Below are 24,785 nucleotides of genomic sequence, written 5' to 3' on the forward strand. Positions count from 1 at the left end.
CAACTGATAATAGTAAATTGATTGTCATGTAATTCTTCACATAATCAGGATTGTTTAGCAGGTGCTGTCCAGTTGGGAAATCACATCTAATGCTGGAAACTATGGGCCCGATTTTACCATTGCCTGGCGCCCGTTTTCAGGCACAAAAACGTGGTAAAGTCGGGTGAGAGGCCATTATCGCGATCCGCGCCCGCATCCGCGCAGATTGCCACTTTACCGAAACCCAGGAATGGCGGCGATCCGCTTTGCGCCCAAAATGGGCGCAACAACGATTTAAATGCATTTGCATGCATTTAAATTGAATTAATGAACTGCCCGTCCAACTCTATCAGCATTTCCCCCTTTACCACCGCGTTTGCCAATCCGGAACCGCGCCATAATGGACCTGCTAATTAAAAGTCTGAATCGGGCGCTCCAGCTGCTGAAGAGCGGGTTCAGTGCTTCCAACGGCTCTCTGACTCAGATCAGTGGGGGGGGGGGGGGGGGGGGGGAGGAGGAGGAGGAGGCGGGTCAGATGTTCCTCCGGAAGAGGGGGGTAGTGAGGCCATTTCATTCTCTGTGGGTGGGGTGGGGGGGGGGGGGGGGGTGAGGCTAGATCATTGTCTGGTGGGGGGGGGGGGGTGTGAGTGAGGCCAGACCATTCTCTGGGGGTGGAGTGAGGCTAGATCATTGTCTGGGGTGGGGGGAGGGGGGCGGGGGAAGTGAGGCTAGATTGTTGTCTGGGGGGGTGGGTCCGGGGAGTGAGGCCAGACCATTCCCTGGGGGTGGGGGGGGGGGGGGGGAGTGAAGCTAGATTGTTGTCGGGCGGGGGGAGGCCCAATCGCTCACTGGTAGGGGGGGGCAGATGGATCTCTGGTGGGGGGGCAGGGGGGTCCGCTGCCACTCTGCGGGCGATCGGTGGGGAGGGGGGGGCAGAGGTGGCGATCAGTCTGGGTAGTGGGGGTGGTGGATAAGGGGGACAGTGATGTATGTGGGTAGTGGGGGGGTGGATAAGTGGGACAGTGATGTGTGTGGGTAGTGGGGGTGGTGGATAAGGGGGACAGTGTTGTGTGTGGGTAGTGGGGGGGGGTGGATAAGGGGGACAGTGATGTGTGTGGGTAGTGGGGGGGGTGGATAAGGGGGACAGTGATGTGTGTGGGGGCCATCACTCCCGCTTTTCACTCTCGAGCCGCTTTCTGCGGCCCGGGAGCAATCTGACACGGGCGCGCTTTATCAAATTTTTTTCCAACTACACATGCGCAGTTCAGAGCTGCGATCGTTTCAGCCGCGCTAAGCCCCGCCCATAGCGCGAATGGGACTGGAGATGGCTGAGAGCGTATGGGGGCACCTGAAAGCAGATTTCCAAGTCAGATCTGCATTACGCCCAGATTCAGCACTTAGAATGAAAATGGTAAAATCAGGCCCTATGTTTTGAGTTTTGTAAGCATGGGCTGGTTGGGTGCAGACATTACTTTGCCTGTTGTGAACAGCTGAAGGGATGTGCTATTTGATGCAGTCCACCAGTCGTTGGGATGTATGGCCTATGTACCTGGCATTAAACAGACACTGAAATTCATATACCACCTTAGTCATTTGTGTGATAGGCAGAACATCTTTCTTACTTGATGGCAGCATGCTTTTCATGGAGAATGTCACACATGTTGCTATAGCATATTGCAGCATGAAATAGTTAGCTTCATCTTCAACTCAATGTTTTCAGACACCTTACCCTTCCAGGATATTCTAAGGCACACTGGGCATTTTTCAGGAAAGTGGCATCCTGAGGCCCATTCACAAGATTGGGCCGGATTCTCCAACTTTGCCTGCAGTCGGGATTCTCCCATCCTGCTGCAGTGAATGGAGTTTTGGCTGAGCACCAAATTCTCCATCCTCACTGAAAGCAGCAGCAGTGCATAAATGGCAGGAGAATTCCAGCCATTGTGTGATATAAAAATGATCAATTATCTGATCAGACTGGCTAGTATCCTGCACAATGGCTTTAATGCACCATATTTCAGCATCAAGCTTGCACAGTGAGCAAATGATGGGCCCTATAATGAAGGTTGCCAGTAAGGCCAATCTTATAGCAAGGGGAACTGTAGGAATCCCAGCATGTATATTGACCAGTGAAGGGAGGCTTGCAATAGGCAGTAGTAGAGAACCCACTTGCAGACTTCTCACTAGCATGTTGAGGGAACGGAGCTCATTTGATTGCTCCATTTCAAAGGTGAATGTGTGTGGAAGATGGAGCACATTAATTTGTCGGAATCAAGTACAGTAAACATATCACCTATATATCGGAAATATGCAAAGTGTATGAGGTTAAGTGCCATTCCATTAAAAACATGTTTCTCGTGGAAATTGTACAACTGTTTCTGAGAACTGGGCCTTGCATATCTGCTCTGATGAGTGCAAGATGAAAAACTTTGACAGCATGTCTCTTGCTTCAGCAAAACATTGACCAATAGTGTGTTTTTATAACTGGTCCTGAGATAATTATCTTTCTTACTGTGTGTTAGAGATCTTCATTGTTTACCCTACTTCCACCCCCAAGTATTCAAATATAAAACCTAAACAGCCAACAGACTTATTTAATCTGACACAAACCAACATTGAATCGGATGCAATGTCTCATTCACTTGCTGCCCAGTTGAAGGTTAAATTAAGTGCCATTAAAAATAAACTATTTCTGCTGCTGTACTATAATGTTTATCTTTCCCAAAGCATTCCCACAATGGCGCTTATAATAAAAGGTGGGACTGCCATTAAAAAAAATTGAAATTTGGAGAGATACAGTAGTCTTAATGTTTATGTCCCAAAAAGCTGTTCTTATAATGATAGGATATGTTTTTCTTGGTACACTCATTACAAATTCTTTGTTAGCAACATCTCACTGGCACATATATGATGCTGTGTTCTATTATGTCATTTTAATGAACCCATTATCAAATTTAAGCTCATTTATGGTAGTGCAATGCAATCGTCTGACTAAATAGATAATTGTGCTTTAAGTAAACAAAGATTAGTCAGCCAGCTTCAAATCCAATATCCTCTAATGACTAATAAAGGAAAATTGCTTTTATCCTACTGCATCGGGTTTGCTTGGCTCCTGGAGTGTTGGTTTGCCACTTTGTGCAACTTCCCAAGCCTCATCAATGGTGAGCTGTCGGTTCTTCACTGCAGTGAGTAACCGGATCTGTTCGTCGTTGCTGAGCTATGGTGAATAAGATGAACATTGAAAATGTTAGCGGAGTGAATGAGGATAAAAGGGTGAAAAGGAGAGTTAAACTAATACAATTTCAGCACGAGTCATTGCTCCCTCCTGTTACGATCCATATAGAGACTGATAACGTTTAGAAAGAGAAAGGAATTTCCCAGTGACTGATATAAAGAAATCACAGAATAAGATTCATCGCTTTAAGACTTTCAATGTAACAAACTAACATCGACATCAATTAAACATCACTTATTCGATAACTATTATAGTAACCATAGAAAAGTTTGCTATGTTTACTTCTTAACACAAACAAAAACCCCAGGCCACACTCTCAACACAAATTGAGTCTTGTGTTTATAGTCCCAAGTTCCTTCCAGCATTGACAGCATCTCCTCCCTGCCTCAGAAAGATGAAGGTCCCAGTGCCCCTTTCAACAAAGTCCCTTCAACTCAATCTTCAAAGCATAATCAAACAGACTTCCAGTCACAAGGCACCCGCTGGCATCTCCTTGCTCTTTCACTGTCTACAAACTTTGTTTCTTCAAGATGTGAATCTGCCCTCAGCAGCACTCTACCTTGTGATTAACCCCAAGACAGACCATTTCTCTCTGCCTGGCTCAGCAACATCTGTTCTGGGTCTTCTTCCCCTGAAACTCTCTGTCTGACTCTGGGGCCGGACTTTTACCACCCCACCCGCCACGGGAATCGGGGTGGGTGAGAGGCGGAGTATGGGAAGGTCCGTTGACGTCGGGTGGGATTTTACGGTTTTGGGGCAAGCGAGGCTGTGAAATCCTGCCCTGGAAGTCAGTGAGAAGCAAGGGAAGCTGCCTCTTCCTTTGTGCCAAAGTGTTAAAACTGACACCTGAATTTCAATAAGTTTTGATTTGAGTCGTCAGTCTGATGCTCCAATGTCCCTCGAATCATCAGCAATTTGAGTTTCTCACCCTTTGGACACATAGGGCGGCACGATGGCATACTAGTTAGCACTGCTGCCTCACAGCGTCTGGGACCCAGGTTCAATTCCAGCCTCGGGTGACTGAATGGAGATTGCACATTCTTCCTGTGTCTGCATGGACTTTTTTCAGGTGCTCCAGTTTCCTCCCACAGTCCAAAGGATGTACGGGTTAGGTGGATTAGAACATAGGAATTAGGAGTAGAAGTAGGCTAATTCAGCCTTTCAAGCCTGCTCCACCATTCAATTAGACCATGGCTGATCTCTCCCTGGTCTTAAATCCACCTCCCAACTTTTCTCCATATTCTTCTTTTCCTTGTTTTATTAGAAATATGTCCATCTCCCTCTTGAAACCATTCAATAATTCAGAGTCCATGCTGAATGCACGAATACTAAATAAATGCATTTGCCATGCTAAATTGCCCCTTACTGTTATGGGGATTAGCAGAGAAAATTCATTGGGTTACGAGGATAGGGACTGGATGGGATTGTTGTCGGTGCAGGCTCAATGGGCCAAATGGCCTCCCTCTGCACTGCAGGGATTCTATGGTTCAATGATCTGTAGTTGAAACATTAACTTCCACAGCAGAGTAACAGGGAGTAAAGATTTTTGCGTTTAACTCGATTTATCTTGCACATGATCAGTTTTAACAACTTCACCAGGCTTTGCTGAAACCACTGAAGGTATAAATACCTTATCTACGGTTAGGTTATTTCCAAATGGAAAACCAACACTGTTAACAGGTAATTTTGAAACAATGCCAAAAACTATAGAACCAATGACACTTTTAAGTTAACTTTACGTAATGGAACAGATAAACAACTTCCATCACTTCCCCATATAAACACGGTTTTATTTAATGGACATTCCAGGGAGAAGCTCATTTCACTGAATGACCCTGTACCTCTAAGAATAATGATCTGCTTGTCAATTATACCTGAGAAAAATGGGGTTATTTCACCGTTAGACAGAAAACTTCCATAATTACATCCAGTCACTCCTTGGCTCCTCCCTCTGCGACTTGATCCTGAACTTCCTAATCCACAGACCACAATCAGTAAGGATAGGCACCAACACCTCCTCCACGATCATCCTCAACACTGGTGCCCCACAAGGCTGTGTTCTCAGCCCACTACTATACTCCTTATACATCTATGACTGTTTGGCCAAATTCCCCTCCAACTCGATTTTCAAGTTTGCTGACGACGCCACCATAGTGGGTTGGATCTCAAACAATGATGAGGCAGAGTACAGGAATGAGACAGAGAATCTGATGAACTGGTAGGACGACATTAATCTCTCCCTCAATGTCAACAAAATGAAGGAGATTGTCATCGACTTCAGGAAGCGTAATGGAGAACATGCCCCTGTCTACATCAACGGGGACAAAGTAGAAATGGTCAAAAGCTTCAAGTTTTAGGTGTCCAGATCTGGTCCTGGTCTGAACCTGTCCTGGTCCCCCCATGCCGACACTATCGTTAAGAAAACCCAACAATACCTCTACTTTCTCAGAAGACTAAGGAAATTTGGCATATCAGCTACAACTCTCACCAACTTTTACAGATGCACCATAGAAAGTATTCTTTCTGGTCGTATCACAGCTTGCTATGGCTCCTGCTCTGCCCAAGACTGTAAGAAACTACAAAAGGTCGTGAATATAGCCCAATCCATCATGCAAACCAGCCTTGGACTCTGTCTACAATTCCCGCTGCCTCGGTAAAGCAGCCAGCATAATTAAGGACGATACACACCCCGGACATTCTCTCTTCCACTTCTTCCGTCGGGAAAAAGATACAAAAGTCTGAGGTCACGTACCAACCGACTCAAGAACAGCTTCTTCCCTGCTGCTGTCAGACTTTTGAATGGACTTACCTTGCATGAAGTTGGTCTTTCTCTACACCCTAGCTATAACTGTAACACTACATTCTGCACGCTCTCGTTTCCTTCTCTATGAATGGTATGTTTTGTCTGTATAGCGCTCAAGAAACAATACTTTTCACTGTATGCTAATACATGTGACAATAATAAATCAAGTCAAAAATATAGAATTCGAGTATTGCTGAAAAGAAGAGACATGTTGTTGAAACTTTTCATCATGTATGTATCAGATCAGGACACATACAAGAAAACCAAATCTAAAGGGAGCAGCAATTTATACTGCATGAGAGAAGGGTGCTGTTTGGTTATCAGGTTGATTCTGTTTGATCAAGGTGTTGCCATGGAGTCAACATGCCAACCAACTAGTATCCTTTTCTCATGCAGTAAAAGTTATATTTATTCCCAACCCAGTGCAAGCTGGAACGGGGCAGGGCAATGTCAGGATTCCCATCCAATGTCACTTTTTGGGAATTTGGGGGTTGGCAGAGTTTGACTCAGGCTCACCAAATCCTTACTCCTTAGGACCACTAGGCCATAGCTATGCTATCACACCCTACAGGACTTACATGTAGTGTAATGGGTTTATAGAATAATTATGGTAGGTGTAGACCATGACGTAACAGTGTAATCAGCAGTCATATGCTAGACACTCATGAGAGAGGATGAAAGTCTGTACTCAAGAAAGACATAATGTTCTGTAACCCATCACCCTCTGGCTTCTGTCAAGGTAGGCCTAAATGGTAGGGATATGTTCGGCACAACTTGTGGGGCTGAAGGGCCTGTTTTGTGCTGTAGTTTTCTATGTTTCTATGTTTCTATCTTTTACATAGATGTTCATCAACCAGTTTGAAGTAACTGCCAGAGTACGACTACAGTCGCTCTCGATAATATAGGCCGTGCATACCAGAAGCCAGCAACCACACAACCAAGGGGAGGCAATGGCCCAGTGGTATTATTGCTAGACTATTAATCTAGAAACTCAGTTAATATTCTGGGGACCCAAGTTCGAATCTTGTCAGGGCAGCTGGTGGAATTTGAGTTCAACTAAAAATACCTGGAGTTAAGAATCTACTGATGACCATGAAATCATTGTCGATTGTCAGAAAACCCACCTGGTTCACTAATGTCCTTTAGGGAAGGAAATCTGGCGTCCTTACCTGGTCTGGCCTACATGTGACTCCAGAGCCACAGCAATGTGGTTGACTCTCAACTGCCCTTTGAAATAGCCTAGCAAGCCATTCAGTTCAAGGGCAATAAATCCTGACCTTGCCAGCGATGCCCATGTCCCACAAATGAATAAAACAAAGTATATGAAACATGGTAGCAGCAGTGGTGATGCCAAGCTAGACAAGGTTTGATGCCAGTGGTGGGACACCATGACAAAAAAAATGCAAGTAAACCCGATATTAGGGAGAATCCAAAAAAAAAAATCGAAGGAGGAGGTAAACTGAAATCTGTAATGATGTCAGTGCCTGTCGAGCAGTCACTGCCCCACACTACCCATTCAAAGGTCTCAAGGGCCTGTGGAGAAGCCAAAAATGGGAATTATGGAAGACACCTCATCTGTTACCAAGCAGTATTGGCCCTTCATGCTGAAGAGCAAAAGCACCAGATTAGTTCATTCCTTTATCTCGTAGAACCTGTCACTGACAGTGTCCTCTTGCGCCAAGGTGTGGAAGAGACCACCACTGACTTGGGCGGCACGGTAGCACAGTGGTTAGCACTGTTGCTTCACAGCTCCAGGGACCTGGGTTTGATTCCTGGCTTGGGTCACTGTCTGTGTGGAGTTTGCACATTCTCCTCGTGTCTGCGTGGGTTTCCTCCGGGTGTTCCGGTTTCCTCCCACAGTCCAAAGATGTGCGGGTTAGGTTGATTGGCCAGGTTAAAAATTGCCCCTTAAAGTCCTGAGATATGTACGTTAGAGGGATTAGCGGGTAAATATGTGGGGGTAGGGCCTGGATGGGAATTTGGTCGGTGCAGACTCGATGGGCCGAATGGTCTCCTCCTGCACTGTAGGGATTCTATGATTTCTATGACTTCAAAACTGTTCCCAAAGCATTCGACAAATATTTTTTCCCAAAATAAAACCTTATGATTGAGTGGGTGTGCTTTTACTATTGACCCCAAAGACTAGGGGAATCAGGCAAATTATTTCTAACTGATCTAAATTGGCTTCCTGATACGGTGCATTGAAAGATGAATTTATTTGTGACCGTGTCATCATTGGGGCCCATGATGAAAAGCTCTCATTCTTTAACAAGACAACCTCCCTCTGGGTCCAGTTCAATGTGCAAGGCAGGCTGAACACAAATAAATAAATCAGGCTATAATCCATTGTCACACCAAGGTTCTAGATGACTCCAATAGCTGGGTAGATCCGAGGACAGTGGTTGCACTGAGTCAAAAGCCTGCCAAAATGGGCAAAAGTGCAGGAAAGCCCACAGCACCTACCTTGAGATGCTTATGCTGCAGTACAAAGAAAGAGAGTGCTGAAACCACGACTGCTGGGCAGGAGCAGAATGCTTCCAGTGTAGGAAGACTGGACATTTCAAACCCAACAATTATAAAGAGGAAGAAGACAAGAGAATATTTATGAAATGCACACAATTCTGGAAATTGGAGTTTCTAGGGGAAATAAATAGTCTTAATCAGGACTATAGTTCAGTTTCAGTGCAGGTTAAAGTCTTTGATATCAACTTTAAAATTGACACTGGATCTGGTGTTAACAAATTGACTTCAGTCAATGAAGCTGATGACGAACCACCCAACGTGGACCCTTTGCTCGATTTCTTAGTGGCATTGATTGAAGGGGAAAATCTGTTTGAAAGGTCAAAAGAGAATGAGCCGAAAGTAGGTCTAGAACCGGCCACAGCAGTCACAATTCCCAAGTGCTTTGATCAACAAATTCACCTCCAAAAGAAATTACAGGCGGAATCGTACCAAAAAATGGCAGAGTGTTGTTTCTGGGGAGAAAACCAGGATGTTTCTCTCCAGAGAAACCGGTCGGTTTTCTCTCCAGATCTTACAACACTCCGCCAAAAAAAATCAAGGTGGCATGTTTCACGCTGTCATACGTGAGGGACAGGGCTTCAACACACAAACCAAACCCCACCGCGCAGAGATCAGGCTACTATCTTCAAAGAACCTGAGTAAACCTCCCATCCAAACCAGCATGGAGACCTCCCCACCCATAATCGGAGTCAGCACTTTTCTACCACCTCCCCACCCTGGTCATCGGCACCTTCTTCCCCCCTCCCCCCCCACACCACCCCCCCACCCCCCTCCACCCCCCGCCCCCCTCCACCCCCCCGCCCCCAGTCATTGGCACCTTCTTCCACTCCTGACGCACAACCCAATGTGAATGATTCTCCCCTCCCCCATGAGGCTCTCAATGGGGCCTACCCCTTGGCACAGGTTGACACTGCCAGAGTGATACAGTGCTAACCTGGCAGTGCCAACCTGTGCCAGGGGGCCTTTCCAGGTCTCTGCCTGGCCATGTCCCTTTGCCTGGGGTTGGGGGGGGGGCGGTTATACTTATCTTTACACCCCCAGGGAGACCCTCACAACAGGTTCACATCTGTGTGAACCTGTTGTAAACCACATGCAGCCTCAAGATACATTGGGGGGCAGTTGTTTCAATATATTAAGCAAATGTGTGCAAAGTAGGTACACGCCTGTTATGAGTGTTAACTTGATGATGTCACCAGCAGGGGCAGGGGAAGATTCGAAGTCATGTTCTCGCTGGCTTGAGCCCTTGCGGCAACTTTGCAGGCGGCGAATGCAGGATCCAGATTTCGCCCTAAATCTGGTCATTGTCCAGAGTTTGCGGATGGTGATGAAAGGAGCCAACAGAATTCAGTATCAATCCATGCAAAATAATCCATCCGGGCAGTCAAACAGCAAATCTCAATCTACAGATAACCTTAAGCAAGGATTTCATTGCAGAGTACAATCAGCATCACTCACTAGACAGAACTGTTAAAACTGGTAACTCTGGAGAATATCGCACTGAGTTGAGAAACAGCACTGCAACAGAAACATGGGGATCTTAAAAACAGTAGGGAAAGATTATGAGGGAGTTTTAATTACAGGAACTAATAAACATGCACCAACGGCAGAAAATCTCAAATTTAAAGATGCAATGCAGATAGATAGCAAAGAACTAAACCAAGTTTCCGGGTAGCTCAACTCACAGCAAAGACAGGGAAACTGCACTCACTCAGGAAGGAGTTGATATTGCCAGCGGCTAAGGAGATGGTGGGTGTTATGCTGGGAGAGATGGACAGCAAGCAGATTAACATAATTGGTGGGATTTACAGCCTCACGCATCCCAAAACCGTAAAATCCCACCCGAGGTCAATGGACCTTTCCATGTTCTGCTGCTCGTCTGCTCCGATTCCCGTGGTGGGCGGGATAGTAAAATTCAGGCAAATTTCATTATCGGGTAACATAGTCCAATGTAGAATCAATAAGAGGGCCCACAACATGAGTGATCAGCTAATAGAGAACACAAGCAAATCGATTTTATGCACTTCAACTGGATGAATCAACGGGCATTGCAAATCTTTCAAACCTGCTCACCTAGGTATGAACACTGTGGAGAGATACATGAGGACTTTTTCCTTTGTAAATCATTGCCCACATGCTCAACTGACAAGGCTGCTTTTAACAAGTTGAACACTTTCATAATTCAAAAGTAGGACTGATTGGTCAAAATGTATAGGAGTCAGCACAGATGGGGCTTGTGCAATGTTAGGCCCACAGAGGGTTTCTTTATGCGTGTAAGAGCAGTGGCTCCACTAGCAACATCCATTCACAGCAGCATCCGTACGGAGGAGATAGCTGCAAAGAAAATGCCTGCTGGTCTCATGACTGTTTTGGAGGAAGCAGTTGAAGTTAGTTTTGTCAAGACCTGTGCATTGAACTTGCGAATATTTGCAGCTCTATATGAAAGGATGGACAGTAATCACCATCACTACTTCTGCACACTGAGGACTGCTGGCTCTCCTGAGGAAAGGTACTCGCACGCCTTTTCCAGTTGCATGATGAAGTGAGAGTATCTTTTACTTGACTCAAAGTTTGAACTCTCACAATGCTTCAGTGATGTTGGCATATATGGCAGATATTTTCGCTCACTTGATGGTCTCAATCGGAGTCTTCAGGGAAAATCAGTGACAGTTTTCATGTGCAGGACAAAATAGACGCGATGATCAAGAAAACAGATGTGAGCCAAACGACTTGACAAAGTCAAATTACGACTCATTTGCAAATGTCAGATTTTTTGGCCACAGCAAAAAATGCAGCTCCCAAACAGTGTGAAACAACATTAGAGAGCAACTGCAAAGTTTGAGAATAGCTACGTGAATACTTCCCTGTCCTCAACATAAGGTTCAACTGGATATGAAATCCCTTGATGATGACATCCTCCCAAGCCTGACTTCAATAGAATGAGACAGCCTTATGGAACTGTCCTGTGACAGCATTTCAAAGTTGGATTTTTCTCGAACTACCTGGCTGACCTTTGGCTTCAAGTTGCTTCAGTATACCCAGAACTTTCCGACAAGGCAATAACACTTCTGATGCCTTTCCCCACAATCCACCTTTGTAAAACTGGATTTTCAGAACTGGTCACATATTGGAATAAACTTAACATTGAACGATTGAGACTGTCATCCCTGGTACCTGATATCCAGTTTGACATCTGCAAAACAACATCAGCCTTCTCATTAAATAGGCATTACCTGTTTCCAGTGGTAGGCCTACTGTAGGTAAATGTGCTGCGATGAGTGCTATGTATTTGTGAATGGGCATCATAAACTAGAAATAGTTGTGTTTCTAATACCGTTGATATACAAGATTGATTCCTGTCAGCTGTAGGCTATGTGAGAAAAATGTTTAAAATGGCTTAGGTATGTTGTGATCTGCAAACGCTTTTGATGACGATTAAGTGGTCCACATAAAAGACAAGATCAGGAACCAATGCCCTCGACATTAAACATCCTGCAGCACGAGTTGAAAATCAGAGAGTTCTCCTACTGACTTGCACAGTATTTCTGTCTCAACCTAAACATTTGAGCTGGTAATTTATCTCATCGATGTTTGTTATGTTTTGCTCTGCACACAATAGCTGGCACACATAACTTTGTAACATCAGAAACTGGGCTTCAATACTTGTCCAACACTTTGGAGTGATTGACAGAAGTGATAGGTAAAGTTTCTTCCTTTGGTTAATAGCTTAGTCTGCATCATTGATCTTAGCAGCAGGGCAAGTGCTCATCATGCCGAAACAGCAGGATAACATTTGAAAGATTCTGTTCTCAGCATGTGGGGCCTTCCTTGACAGAACTATAGATCAGAGAATCAACTGAAATGATCAACAGCCCGATTCATAGCAGTCCAGATTTTTCATTTAAATTCATGATTACAAAATCAGACATACCCAGATTTCCCCACTATAGTGCAAAGTTATACTAGGAATACAAGTCCTTGGATGTCCCGAGCAAAAACAAAATGCTCTAACCCTAACACTGATGTATCACTTCATACAATTGTTTTGAAAAATGCAGCGTATTCCCTCATTGAGATACTACTGAAATGTAATGGGTAGGTTTTGTGTGTGTGTGTGTGTGCGTGCGGGGATACACGCAACCACTTTATTTTAATTTATAAATTATTTTAATTTCTGTTCAAAAAAAATGGAAGAAGTTTTCCATCTAAAGTTTACTTGTTAAAGACTGTATTTCATCAGGTAATCATGGGCAGCACTGTTCCGTAGTGGTTAGCACTGCTGCCTCACAGCTCCAGGGGCCCATGTTCAATTCCAGCCTCGGGTAGCTGTCTGTGTGGAGTTTGCATGTTCTCCCTGTGTCTGCGTGGGTTTCCTCCCATAGTCCAACAATGTGCAGGTTAGATTGACTGGCCATGCTAAATTGACCCTTAGTGTCAGGGGAATTAGAAGGGTGAATACATGGGTTTATGGGGATAGGGCCTGGGTGGGATTTTTGTTGGTGCAAGGTTGATGGGCTGAATGGCCTCCTTCTGCACTTTGGTGCGTTGTACTGCCAGTCTCTGCAGTGGGAAACATTCCATACTCTCGCCACCGCCGTGGGACTTAGACCCCAGATGGGAGAATTCTGTCCATTTTCTCTGCAAATATTTTTAAACCATATGCTTGTCATGTATTTTACATTCAACTAATGGACTTATGTTGAGATGGTCATTTCTCACAGCATAAAATAACAAATTCCGTGATTTTCAGGATTTATTTCAAAGTAATCTAAATGTCTCCAAAATTACAATCAGTTAAACTGTTTTAAAATCGTGCCCCAAACTCAATGGTGCACTGGGAGACCCCCTCCCTCCATACCCCCATGGACATCGGGAATTCCCAAACCCTCCAATGTTTCCCCACATTCCTCCACAACACAGATCGCTGGCATCAGGGCATTCCCTATAGGCCTTCTTGCCTGACCCCTGAAATGCTGCCCCATCGCGACCTCTGACATGTCCCCCCCATCATGACTCCCCTTCATGCTCCACCCTTGCATGACCCCCTGTCATAGCCTCGCCCCGTTATAGCCCCCATTCAGGCCCCATCTCCTTGGCACTGCCCTGGCACACTGGCAGTGCCCAACTGGCACTGCCAGGTGGTGACTGCTCGATGGGCACTGCCCAGCCATGTCCCTGAACACCCAGGGGCTTCAGTGGCCTTCACTGAATAGCAGGAATCGATTTCTTCTTTGGAAAAGAATTGGCTAGCAGCAAGGGGATGGCCAGTGAAAGAAAAGAGGCCCACGTCAGCCAGCAGAAATCTGCAGGAGAGCAGAAAGCTGGAGAAGGTGCAGAGGCCCAAAGGGGTGAACTAGCACCTGTAAACTTTGAAAGTAAGGTAGCAAGGCTGAAAGCTAGGCCAGGAATGTTAAGAGATCCAGAAAGGATCAACAGAATTAAAAATAGAACCACAGGGCATTCCCGAATTAAACAGGGACCAAAGAAGTCCCAGAGCAGTGAAAGGGATAATGAGAGAGTTGCCCACATAGTCAAAGAGCCTGAAGAAATACAAGCTTTTAAACCAGGAAAAGAAAAGGTTAAGGAGTTGCATGAAGTATGAATGGCAGAAACTTTCTTTCTGATATTAAATAGGGACAAAGGGAGTTCCAAAACAGGTGAGCAGATTGCGAGTGAGATGCCTCCGCCAGTCGAGAGGCCACGAGGCAATGTAACTGGAGCTGCACCTCTACCTGAGGGCAGATGTGTTCCAGGGAACATGGAACAATTTTGGAGAGACCTTGCCCCCACCCACCCACACCCCCCCCCACCTTCCCAAAGCCAAAGGCCCCAGCTGAGAAGCCCATCATTGATTTAGCCAATAGTTTTAGGGCAAATTTAAATGCAGACCAGGAACATTCCTAATTAGACCCAGAAAGAGTGTGGGTGATGGCTCACTTAGTTGAGTAGCCACCAGGAGATACAGTGAAAACTGACCATTCCCCAGAGAAACATTTTCAAAAAGAACAGAGCCCACTAACTAACTGACCAGCAGAGGGATGCCAACCAGACTAAATGCCATACCCATACACAAAGCGCACCTCAATACGAAGCCCACCACATATAAAACAAGCAACCAGTCAACAGCACTATACCCCTAGATGCAAGAAAGATCCATTGCAGAAGGGCAGGTACGGTGGCATACAGAGCCAGAAACCCAGGTTCAATTCCTGGCTTGGGTCAACGTCTGTGTGGGGTTTGCATGTTCTCCCCATGTGAGTTTCCTCCGGGTGTTCCGGTTTCCTCCCACAGTCCGAAAGATGTGCTGGCCATGCTAAATTCTCCCTCAGTGTGCCCAAACAGGTGCCAGAATGTGGCGACTAGGGGATTTTCACAGTAACTTCATTGCCGTGTTAATGTCAGCCTACTTGTGACTAATAAATAAATGTTAAAAGATAGGTATGGGATCTGATTACCCTGAGGAGCTTGCTGGGTACTTTAGAGTCAACCATATTGCTGTGGATCTGGAATCACATGTAGGTAAGCCAGAGCAGATAAGCATGGCAGGCTGCCTTCCCTCAAGAACATTCGTTTTTACAACAATGGTCATTCTTAAACTTTCATTGAATTCAATTTTCAACATCTGCCATGGTGTGATTCGAACCCTGGTCCCCAAGAGGGTCGCTGGATTACTAGCTGAGTGACAATACCACTGTGCCACTACTACTAGACCTGATCTGACAAATGGCAATCCAAATTCTGTGCAATTGGTAGGCCCAATCCTTACCGTACCCATAACCTGAGAAATGGAAGTTTATTCACACAGTAACTCTCGACTGTGGCTTAAACACTCCCTGAAGTATCAAGTTACCAAGCCAAGTTGGTGCCTGTCTAAACAAGTACAGTGGTACAGTGATTGGAATCGTTTACAAAAAGATCGAAACCGATTTCTTATTTTACCAACAGTACCCAAATGCCAACTTTCAAGGAGGCGAGCCTATAAGTTGTGCTCTGGCAAAATCTTTGTCCCCCCGTCCCACCGAAGCTGGGTTTCAGTAACGGAAGAGAGACACTGCTCACCTGGGGCATGGAGCTGGTGTTTCCAGCCGGCACGTCCATCCTGACTAGGGTTTTGTTAATTTCGTCGATGCCCTGACCAAACGTGAGCTTCCCCGATTTTACGGCGTCCAAAAGCCACGCCTGCTTATCAGCAGTCAAATCCGCGTTGCTAATCATTGTGTCTCTGCTACTATTGTTCAGGTTGTTTTTTCGCGTTCCACCTCCTTCTCTTGATGAATCACAACAACTTCCGTAACCCGAGAGTCTGCTTGTGAAACTGGCTTTGACAACACAGGAATTGGACCGCCCTTTACAATCCTGTTTGCAAAGTGGGAGAGCAAGATTATTTCGTTTGCTAAATCGGAGAACTATTATTAGTCTAATCTAAAATACATTAGGGACATGGCATTATTACACCATTTCTGGTGAAAGCACTGTTCATGATAGCAGAACAACATTGGGAAGGACTTATGGTAAATATAATTATTGCTGTGTATAAACCATATTAAAGTTCTGCATGTTTACCTGAAGACGATTAATTTAAATAGTCTTGAGAATCTTAACTCATAAGTTTCACTTACGATGTAGTTGAGTCACTTAAACCATGTACATGAAATCAGTGCCTAACAGTTTAATGAAAGCATCTGATGACAAATAATAATTTAGATGAATAAATTGCCTTTGTTAAAGACAAGTAAATTTATGGGAAGTAATTAAGAGCTAATGTTTTGAGTATAATATGATTCTTCTTCAGAACCTCAGAAGATTTATATTGAACTTGAAATCGTAGAATCCCAGCAATGCAGAAGGAGGCCATTCAGTCAATTGAGTCTGCACCAACTCTCCGACAGAGTATTCTACTCCTGCCCTATCTGGTGGCACAGTGGTTAGCACTGCTGCCTCACAGCGCCAGAGACCTGGGTTCAATTCCCAGCTTGGGTCACTATCTGTGTGAAGTTTGCACGTTCTCCCCGTGTCTGCATGGATTTCCTCTGGGTGCTCCGGTTTCCTCCCACAGTCTGAAAGACATGCTGGTTAGGTGCATTGACCTGACAGGTGCCTGAATGTGTCAACTGGAGGAATTTCACAGTAACTTCATTACAGTAAGCCTTACTTGTGACTAATAAATAAACTTTTACTTTTAAATAAACTTTAAACCATCCCCATAACCCCACACATTTATCTCGCTAAGCCATCTAACCCACACATCTTGGGACACTAAGGGGCATTTTTGGGGGGGGGGGGGGGGAGATCCGACCCATTGACTTTTTCAAATTAGTTCAATCCATTTAATCCTGTATTCTATCAAAAGCAGATCATTTCCAAATAAAAGATTGTTCAAAGTTTATCTCTGCCTCCAAAAATAAATCATTCCAAACTACATAGCACCTCATTTAGTTTCCTCACCAAATATTCATCCAACTCTTTTCTTTTACATGGATCACTCTAGGCTGTTGCTATGTTGACTCTAATGAGGCGATGTTAGTAACCAAAGAGGAATGAGAGATTGCCTGATCAATCCAAGAAAAAGTGATAAAAGACTTTTAAAACTGAGTTAAAAGGTAGAGAAATTGGAAAAGATCCAACATTAAGGGGGGGATTATGGGTGGGAGAGGTGGAACTGAAATTTAGTGGGAGAGGAATTTGAGCAATTACTTTCAATTTGTTCATGTTTAGACAGACATTATGCCCAGGAGAAAGCTATGGTTGAGTGAATATCAAAAACATTAAGCACATTTCATTCTTCCCACGTCAACTTTGCCAAAGGGAAAATAAGACAAATTGTGACTCTACGAGGTTGCAGGTTTAACCGTTTAATTCCGCATGCCTGAAGCTTTGGTACAGCAATGATCTCAATAAAACACAAAATGGTTGCATCTATCTGCAGCAGAATAATGTAATGAAATCGCAGTTGCCGCATAGATTAATGATACATAGCTCTAACTTATGTTTCATATTTACCATAATCTTTTGTGTCCAAGTTCAAGAAATGGTTTTATAAATAAAAAAGATTTTGATCAATGCATACTGGTATTTTGGTGGAAAGTTATCTCTCTCACAGGAAGAAACTTCTCAAAGGCAATGAGAGACTATGAGATACCCAGGCAGGGGAGTATAACCAAAAAGAGGGGAGTCTTCACATTCTGTTATCCTGAATATGGATACTGGTCTGTGATGCCGACACAACTAAAACAGAAGCAGACGGAGGCAAGATGGCTGTAACAATTGCCTTTTTAAAAAATCATCATTGTGCTTCTTAAGATTTTATCAAACATAATATTATATTGACAGTGTTTGGGAAAGTACACTTGGAAATCTTAATACACCCCTTTCAGATTGTTATTTAATATAGAACCACAGATGTTTATAACACAGAAGGTTATTTGACCCGTGATATCTGGACCAAGTCTTTGTTAAAATATTCCAAAACTAATCTCCTGTCTCTCTCCATAGACTGGTACCTTATTTTGTTTCAAATCACGATCAAATTTTACCTTTGATAGGATGGACTCCGTGTAGCAATACATTCTATACTCTAACGGCTCCCCAGTGTTGAGTGTTGAGTGTTTGATTTGGGGGTGCCCTCAAAGATGCACCAGGGAATCGCTCTGGGAAGATCCCAGGTAAGGGTCACCCCAGCAATTGTCCAAAGGTGCAAACTTCCCTGGACAATTACACTGGGTTGGGACCCATCGGACAAAGCGATTGAAATCGCTAACTTCAGATGGATTTACCAGTTTTTCCCTTCATAGTTACTCTGAAAGAGTTAGAAAGGGAAAAAAAACACTTCTAACTGCAGCATAACTATTTTAAACACCAAGACCAAGTTTCCCCCTCCAACCCCCTCCCCTCCCCCCATGGTATTCACCATCCGTATGGAATTCCCCATCCCACCCCTGGACCTGACCCGCCAAAGTGACTCAGCCCCACACTGGCCCAACCAACACCTTGACTCCCACCCTGACCTGACCTCCCCCGACCCAACCCAGCTCCATGCCTCCAACCCACACCCCTTCAGTGTCCAGCACCCCTTCAGTGTCCAACTCCCCTCCTGACCTAATTCCAATCCCTCCCTTACTTATCTTCTCCCTTTCAATGGGACATTTAAACTCGCCTTCTTTCTGGCAGCTAGTGCTGTAACAAGAAGGGTATATCCTCCTATGCTCCGCTCTGTTTAAAGTTTGCCACTGGAGCCATGGACATGCTGTGCTGCCTGAATCTCACCTGGCCTGAGTTGGGAAGGTTAGATGAGACAGGTGCTGTGGTATTATGCACAGATTATGAACGAAGTAAAAAGGATCGAGAGCTTCAAGTTTTTAGGTGTCCAGATCACCAACAACCTGTCCTGGTCCCTCCACGCCGATGCTATGATTAAGAAAGCTCACCAATGCCTCTATTGAACATTTATACATAAATATATAAATATACAGCATTGTATGGGTATCCTGCACCTCTGAGTTCAGTCTCCTTCTGCTGAACCTGTGTATAGTCATTCATCTCGCTGTCGCTACACGATTCCTGTGTCCTGAACTATCATTGTGTCATATTGAAAATATAATCCAAAAACACCTCATGCTCCCTCACGCTGTGAAGTGCGATTAATTGCTCCTTAAACATAGAGATCCTTCACTCCTGACACCACTACTCCTGACTCTTAATGCAAACATGCTGTTCCTGGATTGTTAAGGAGCAATGATGTTTCCACATAGCACATTTAACACATAGCAATCTCTCTGTCTCTTTCATAAACATGTAAATAGTGTTAAGCCTGAACTCCCATGGGCAGCAAGTTATTGCAAATTTCAAACTCTCACTAGTATTCATTATTATATCCAAATAAACATTTGAATTGGTGTGCAATAGCCAGCTGTTTTTCCAGACCCTTCTGGAATATTTTATCAAAGAATAACAAAGTCGATACAAGGGAGATCTTGGAGCATAATTGCTACAAGATGCCTACTGCCATCCGAGGGCCATCTAGTCTACAGTTAACAATATGTAAGTAACATACATATCATTAATTAGCAAAAATAATTTGTATCCAACTACATCTCATGCTGAATTTCCTTTTTATGTTCAAACTCCCACTGAATCAAAACCTTACACACTTCTAGTCCTTCAACACTGGTGCCCCACAAGGCTGTCTCCTCCACCCCTTACTATACTCCTTATACAGCTATGACTGTGTGGCCAAATTCTCCTCCAACTCGATTTTCAAGTTTGCTGATGACACCACCGTAGTGGGTCAGATCTAAAACAATGACGAGACAGAGTACAGAAAAAAGATGGAGAATCTGGTGAACTGGTGTGATGACAATAATCTCTCCCTCAATGTCAACAAAATGAAGGAGATAGTCATCGACTTCAGGAAGCGTAGTGGAGGACATGCCTGTCCAAGTAAACGGGGACAAAGGGGAAATGGTCGAGATTCAAGTTTCTAGATGTCCAGATCACCAACAGTCTGTCCTGGTCCCTCCCTGCCGATGCTATTGTTAAGAAAACTCACCAATGCCTCTCTCAGAGGAAATTAGGCATGTCTGCTACAACTCTCATCAACCTTTACAGATGTATCATAGAAAGCATTCTTTCTGGTTGTATCACAGCTTGGTATGGCTCCTGCCCAGTCCAAGATCGCAAAAAAACTACAAAGGGTAGTGAATGGAGCCCAGTCCATCATGCAAACCAGCCTCCCATCCATTGACTCTGTCTATACTTCCCACTGCCTCGGAAAAGTAGCCAGCAAAACCAAGGACCCCACGTGCCCCGGACATACTCTCTTCTACCTTCTTCCATCAGGAAAGAGATACAAACGTCTTAAGTCACGTACCAACCGACTCAAGAACAGCTTCTTCCCTGCTGCTGCCAGATTTTTGAATGGACCTACCTTGTATTAAGTTGATCTTTCTCAACACCCTAACTACAATTGTAACATTCTGCACCCTCTCCTTTCCTTCTCTATGTACGGTATGCTTCGGCTGTATAGTGCGCATAAAACAATACTTTTCACTGTATACTAATACATGTGACAATAATAAATCAAATCAAATACACAACTTCATTTTCACTCTTCGAGATTCCACAAAAGCTTATTTGAAAAAGAGTCAAGAAAGCCCATAGTTTGATTCCAATCTATTCTGAATCAGTTGGTCCCAGCTGCAGTAGGCAAGTAGCATGGATTTAATGAAAATGCTGTCAACCTTAGCTCACTGGTAACACTCAATTATCTGATTTACAAAGTCATTGCAGATATTTGACCACAACTCTGGGTAGGTATTTTAGTTTTATAATTGCTATCTCCCAGATGAGAAGCTAAACCAAGATATCATCCAGCTTGCTCAAGGTGGATGTAAAAGATCTAGGAGATTTACATCCTGTCCACACCTCCATCCCACCTAACTCCCCATCTTCTTCCCATGGTTCCTTCTCTTGCAATTGCCCCTTTACCTCCTCTCTCCTCACCATTCAAGGCCCCAAATACTCCTTTCAGGTGAAGCAGTGCTGCGAGAGAATTAATGTTTTGCGTCTATTTGGCTCTTCCTCAGAACTGAGGGGGAACATCTGGCAAATACTATACTATAGTTGAAGATCATGGTGCTGAGTTAAGGTTGGGGTCATGATTGTGGACGGCGCAAAGGTATTCCTTAAAGCAGTCACCCAGTCTGCATTTAGACTCCCCTATGTAGAGGAGGCCACATTGGGAGCAGTGAATACATTCAACTAAATTAAAGGAGGTGCAAGTGTTTCAACACTTGCTTTTTGCAATTTTTTATTGTCTTGGCCTCCCAAGTCAATGGACAACAGTTCTCATTTTTCCCCACCAAGAATGTGATAAACCTTGCTGTGCTAGAGTACCCATCTGGAAGATTGACATATGAAGCATTACTAGAAATGACTAACACTCATATCTTCTGGCTCATCCAAAGCTGGGAACTCGAGCACTCTTCTTTTCAAATTAAACTTTTTTAGTGTTTTATTTGCTCTTATAATTTCCTCATCTGAAGCATGTTTCATCATGGCACTTAGCTCCAATACACCATAGCTAGCATCAGGCCTAGTCTGAATGCATAACCAGTTCAACTGTCTAATCAAACTTCTCAGTTGTCCTGTTTCTTCCTTTGTAGCTGGATTCGCGTGATGATCACATGATGATCTGGACAGGCATGTCCTCCACTACGCTTCAAGTTATGGTTAACATTTTCTGATTCAGTGTCACTCCTAAATTGTTTTGCTTAATGTCCAAACCTATATATTTAAAGACCCTTGAGCCTGATTTCCTACCTTGAATTCCTTCTCTATCTTCTCAATTATCCCTTGCTCAAATTCAACTCTCCATGGGAACTCATCAACATGCATAATGTAAATTCCAGCCAGTTTCTCCAGATGGTACCAGTAGAACATTGAAGGGTCTGCCTATGACTGAACGCAACTTGTTTTCAATAGGACAGACCTCACGGAAAAATACCATACTCTTGACGCATCATTCAATCCGTAAACATACTTGTTACTTTTCCATAGTTTTCATGCTAAATTACCAGTTTCTTAGGGCAGTTTCAAAAACTTCTCCCCTTGTAAAAATGCAGCCTTTATGGCAATAGGTGTCTGTTCTCAGGAATATGATGCCAAAATAGCCAAAACAAATCTTCAAACTTTTCCTGCAGTAAGTGAATCCACCCCGACATCCTGATCCCCTAATCTCTCTTCAAAGCCTTGAGTTATTAATCTCGCATGGGCCTTATACATATGTGTGGGAGTACCTCTCCTGTACAGATCCACCAGTGAGATAAAGTTGGCTGTCCCCCACCAGGTACTTCAGTAAATACACCAAATTTCTTCCAACTTTTTGGCAGTCTTTATTAGCTTATTTTCCAATTTATTAGCAGCTATTAAAATCTCTCGATCTTGAGGACTTTTACTTCTATTGAGATTGCTAGCTTGCTCTGTAGGCCTCATTCTCATTAAACTATGGCCTCTACTTACATTCCTGTCCCTTTCTGGACTCTTTCTCCCATACGAGCAGACCCACTCTCCCTATTATGGTGGCATTCCTCCACATACTGGTGCCTTCTGGCATGTATGTTACCTTTGTGCCCATTTTAGCCCTTTTGAAAGAATAGCTTCATCCTGTGCCTCAGTATTACTTTGTTGTCTCATTATTATTTTGTTCATAGTCTGTCAACCTTGTGTCTACTGTCATCTGCTCCTCATAACCCAATGCCTGTGTATGTGAGGTGCATGGTGCTTCCTCACTTTCTACGTGCTGTTCAGGACCTGAAAATGTGTAGTCAGTACCAATCAACTGCAAAGAATGTAGCTGAACAATTTAATTACCATATTGTACAATTACTGCCTTCCCATTACTCTTGTTACCTTGCCAAATCCTTTCCACTCTTTCTGGCCTTCCCTTTCATAAAATAACATATCTCCTTGTCAAAATTGTATCCCCGATAGCCTTATACAGTCCTGTATGGCTCGCCAAATTCTCTCCAAAACCTCAGCTTTAATGAAAGCTTTTCTGCCTCCAAGCAAGGCATTCAGATGAGCAGAAACAGTAGAGATAATATTAATCCCTCCTCGAGCAGGGATTGCATCTGATAGTCTGGAAGGCTCCTTTGGATTTCTTCCATAGACCAACTAGTATAGAATGTACCCCCCTGCCCAGCCCCCCACTCCTCCACCCACCCCTCCATCCCCCTCCCGAACCACTTGCAAAGAGTTCTTTGCGTGCACCTCCCATGCCAATGTCGTATGCAATTTACAATGGCCCATAACTTCCAATTAGTAATGGAAAGTTATGGGCTGCCAAAAGTAGATGAATTTTCTGCACTCTTACCTGCATTGAAAAATAGCACCCGAACTCCCAATGGGAGCAGCAGCCTTTGGCCTTCAGTGAAGCCATCGTCGCAGGCCCTACTGCAATGTAGGAGCACCCTAACCATTCCCCCTTATGACCTGGCCAGATTGGGAACTACCATTGAGGTACTGCTTGGAAATGGCAGTTTTGCACTGAAAACAGAAGAGGATTTCCCTGCTATTACAAATGGTATGTTGAAGCTTTAGGGCTCACCGAATTCTCTTCAAAACCTCAGCTTTAATGAAAGCTTTTCTGCCCACATGCAAGGCATTCAGATGAGCAGAAAAAGCAAATATTAATCCCTCCTCGAGCAGGGAGTGCATCCGATAGCATGGAAGGCACATTTAGATTTCTTCCAAAAACCAACTAGTATAGACTGTACCCCCCAACCATTTGCAAAACATTTTTTGCGTGCACCTCCCATGCCAATGCCGTCTACAATTTACAGTGGCCCATAACTTCCAGTTAGTGATGGAAAGCTATGGGCTGTCAAAAGTATTTTAATTAGTTAATCCTATTGTTACTGGCTCATTTAAAATGTATTTTTTCATGACTGAAATGGGTATTATTTAATGTACAAATGAGTATAGATTTTGTTACTGGTTCTAAATCTGTGAAACTACTATTTAAATCTGCATTATTTTATGATATAACATGTGGCGTACTTAAAGCGTTCATATGTTTTAATTGGGAAGATGAGAAGTCAGAACTTCTCAGACCATGATTTGGATACCTTATTGCATGAGGTTGAGCAAAGGAGAGTTCACATTTTGGGCCATGGAAAATCTAAACGTGTTTATCATTAGTATTCTTCTGGCCTACTTCATTTATAATTATCTCATATTTAACTTCTGTTTTGATCTTTCAATCACGCATTTGTATAAATTCATATTTAAATATTTTGTTTCAAATAAAGCATTAGTAAAATTGTAAAGTTTAATGACAAACATTTATTAATGAAAATAATGTAAAATTTAATACCATGTTAATGTTTAACTAAACATTTTACTTTAGCAGTTGCACTATGACATTTTGTTTAATTACTTCATCTTTTCAAAATTTCTGACAAAATATATGTTTTCCCTAACGCAAAGATCAATAAAATATTTGTATACATTAATACAACAGTTCTGTTGTCTCTAAAAGGTGAGGAAATGATGTGGCGGGGGGGGGGGGGGGGGGCGCGAAGGGAAGGAAAGGAGTGGAAGGGAGGGAGGGAAGGGGGAAGGAAGGGTTTGGATATAAAAGCCGTACATTTTACATGTAGCCTGACTCTTCTGCACGTACGTCGAAGTCTCAAAAAAGAACTACCGTGAAGAAGTCAGCTGACAGCTGATGGAACATGATTCCAGATTTTCAAT

General features: G+C 43.8%; 1 protein-coding gene across 1 annotated transcript in view; it reads right to left on the reverse strand.

The window, feature by feature from the left end:
• LOC144486614 (uncharacterized) overlaps positions 1-23,469 on the reverse strand; it is a gene marked incomplete at its 3' end in the record, with an annotated part of 66,510 nt that extends 43,041 nt beyond the window's left edge. The window contains exons 1-4 of the mRNA XM_078204660.1: positions 23,404-23,469; positions 21,852-21,983; positions 15,594-15,890; positions 3,068-3,193 (exon numbers count right to left, since the gene is read on the reverse strand). Of these exons, the coding sequence (XP_078060786.1) occupies positions 3,068-3,193; positions 15,594-15,890; positions 21,852-21,983; positions 23,404-23,469 (621 nt within the window). The remainder of the gene's footprint in view (positions 1-3,067; positions 3,194-15,593; positions 15,891-21,851; positions 21,984-23,403) is intronic.
• Positions 23,470-24,785: the final 1,316 nt, after the last annotated feature.

The sequence above is a fragment of the Mustelus asterias genome, unplaced genomic scaffold, assembly GCF_964213995.1.
Source record: "Mustelus asterias unplaced genomic scaffold, sMusAst1.hap1.1 HAP1_SCAFFOLD_415, whole genome shotgun sequence".
Classification (NCBI taxonomy): domain Eukaryota; kingdom Metazoa; phylum Chordata; class Chondrichthyes; order Carcharhiniformes; family Triakidae; genus Mustelus; species Mustelus asterias.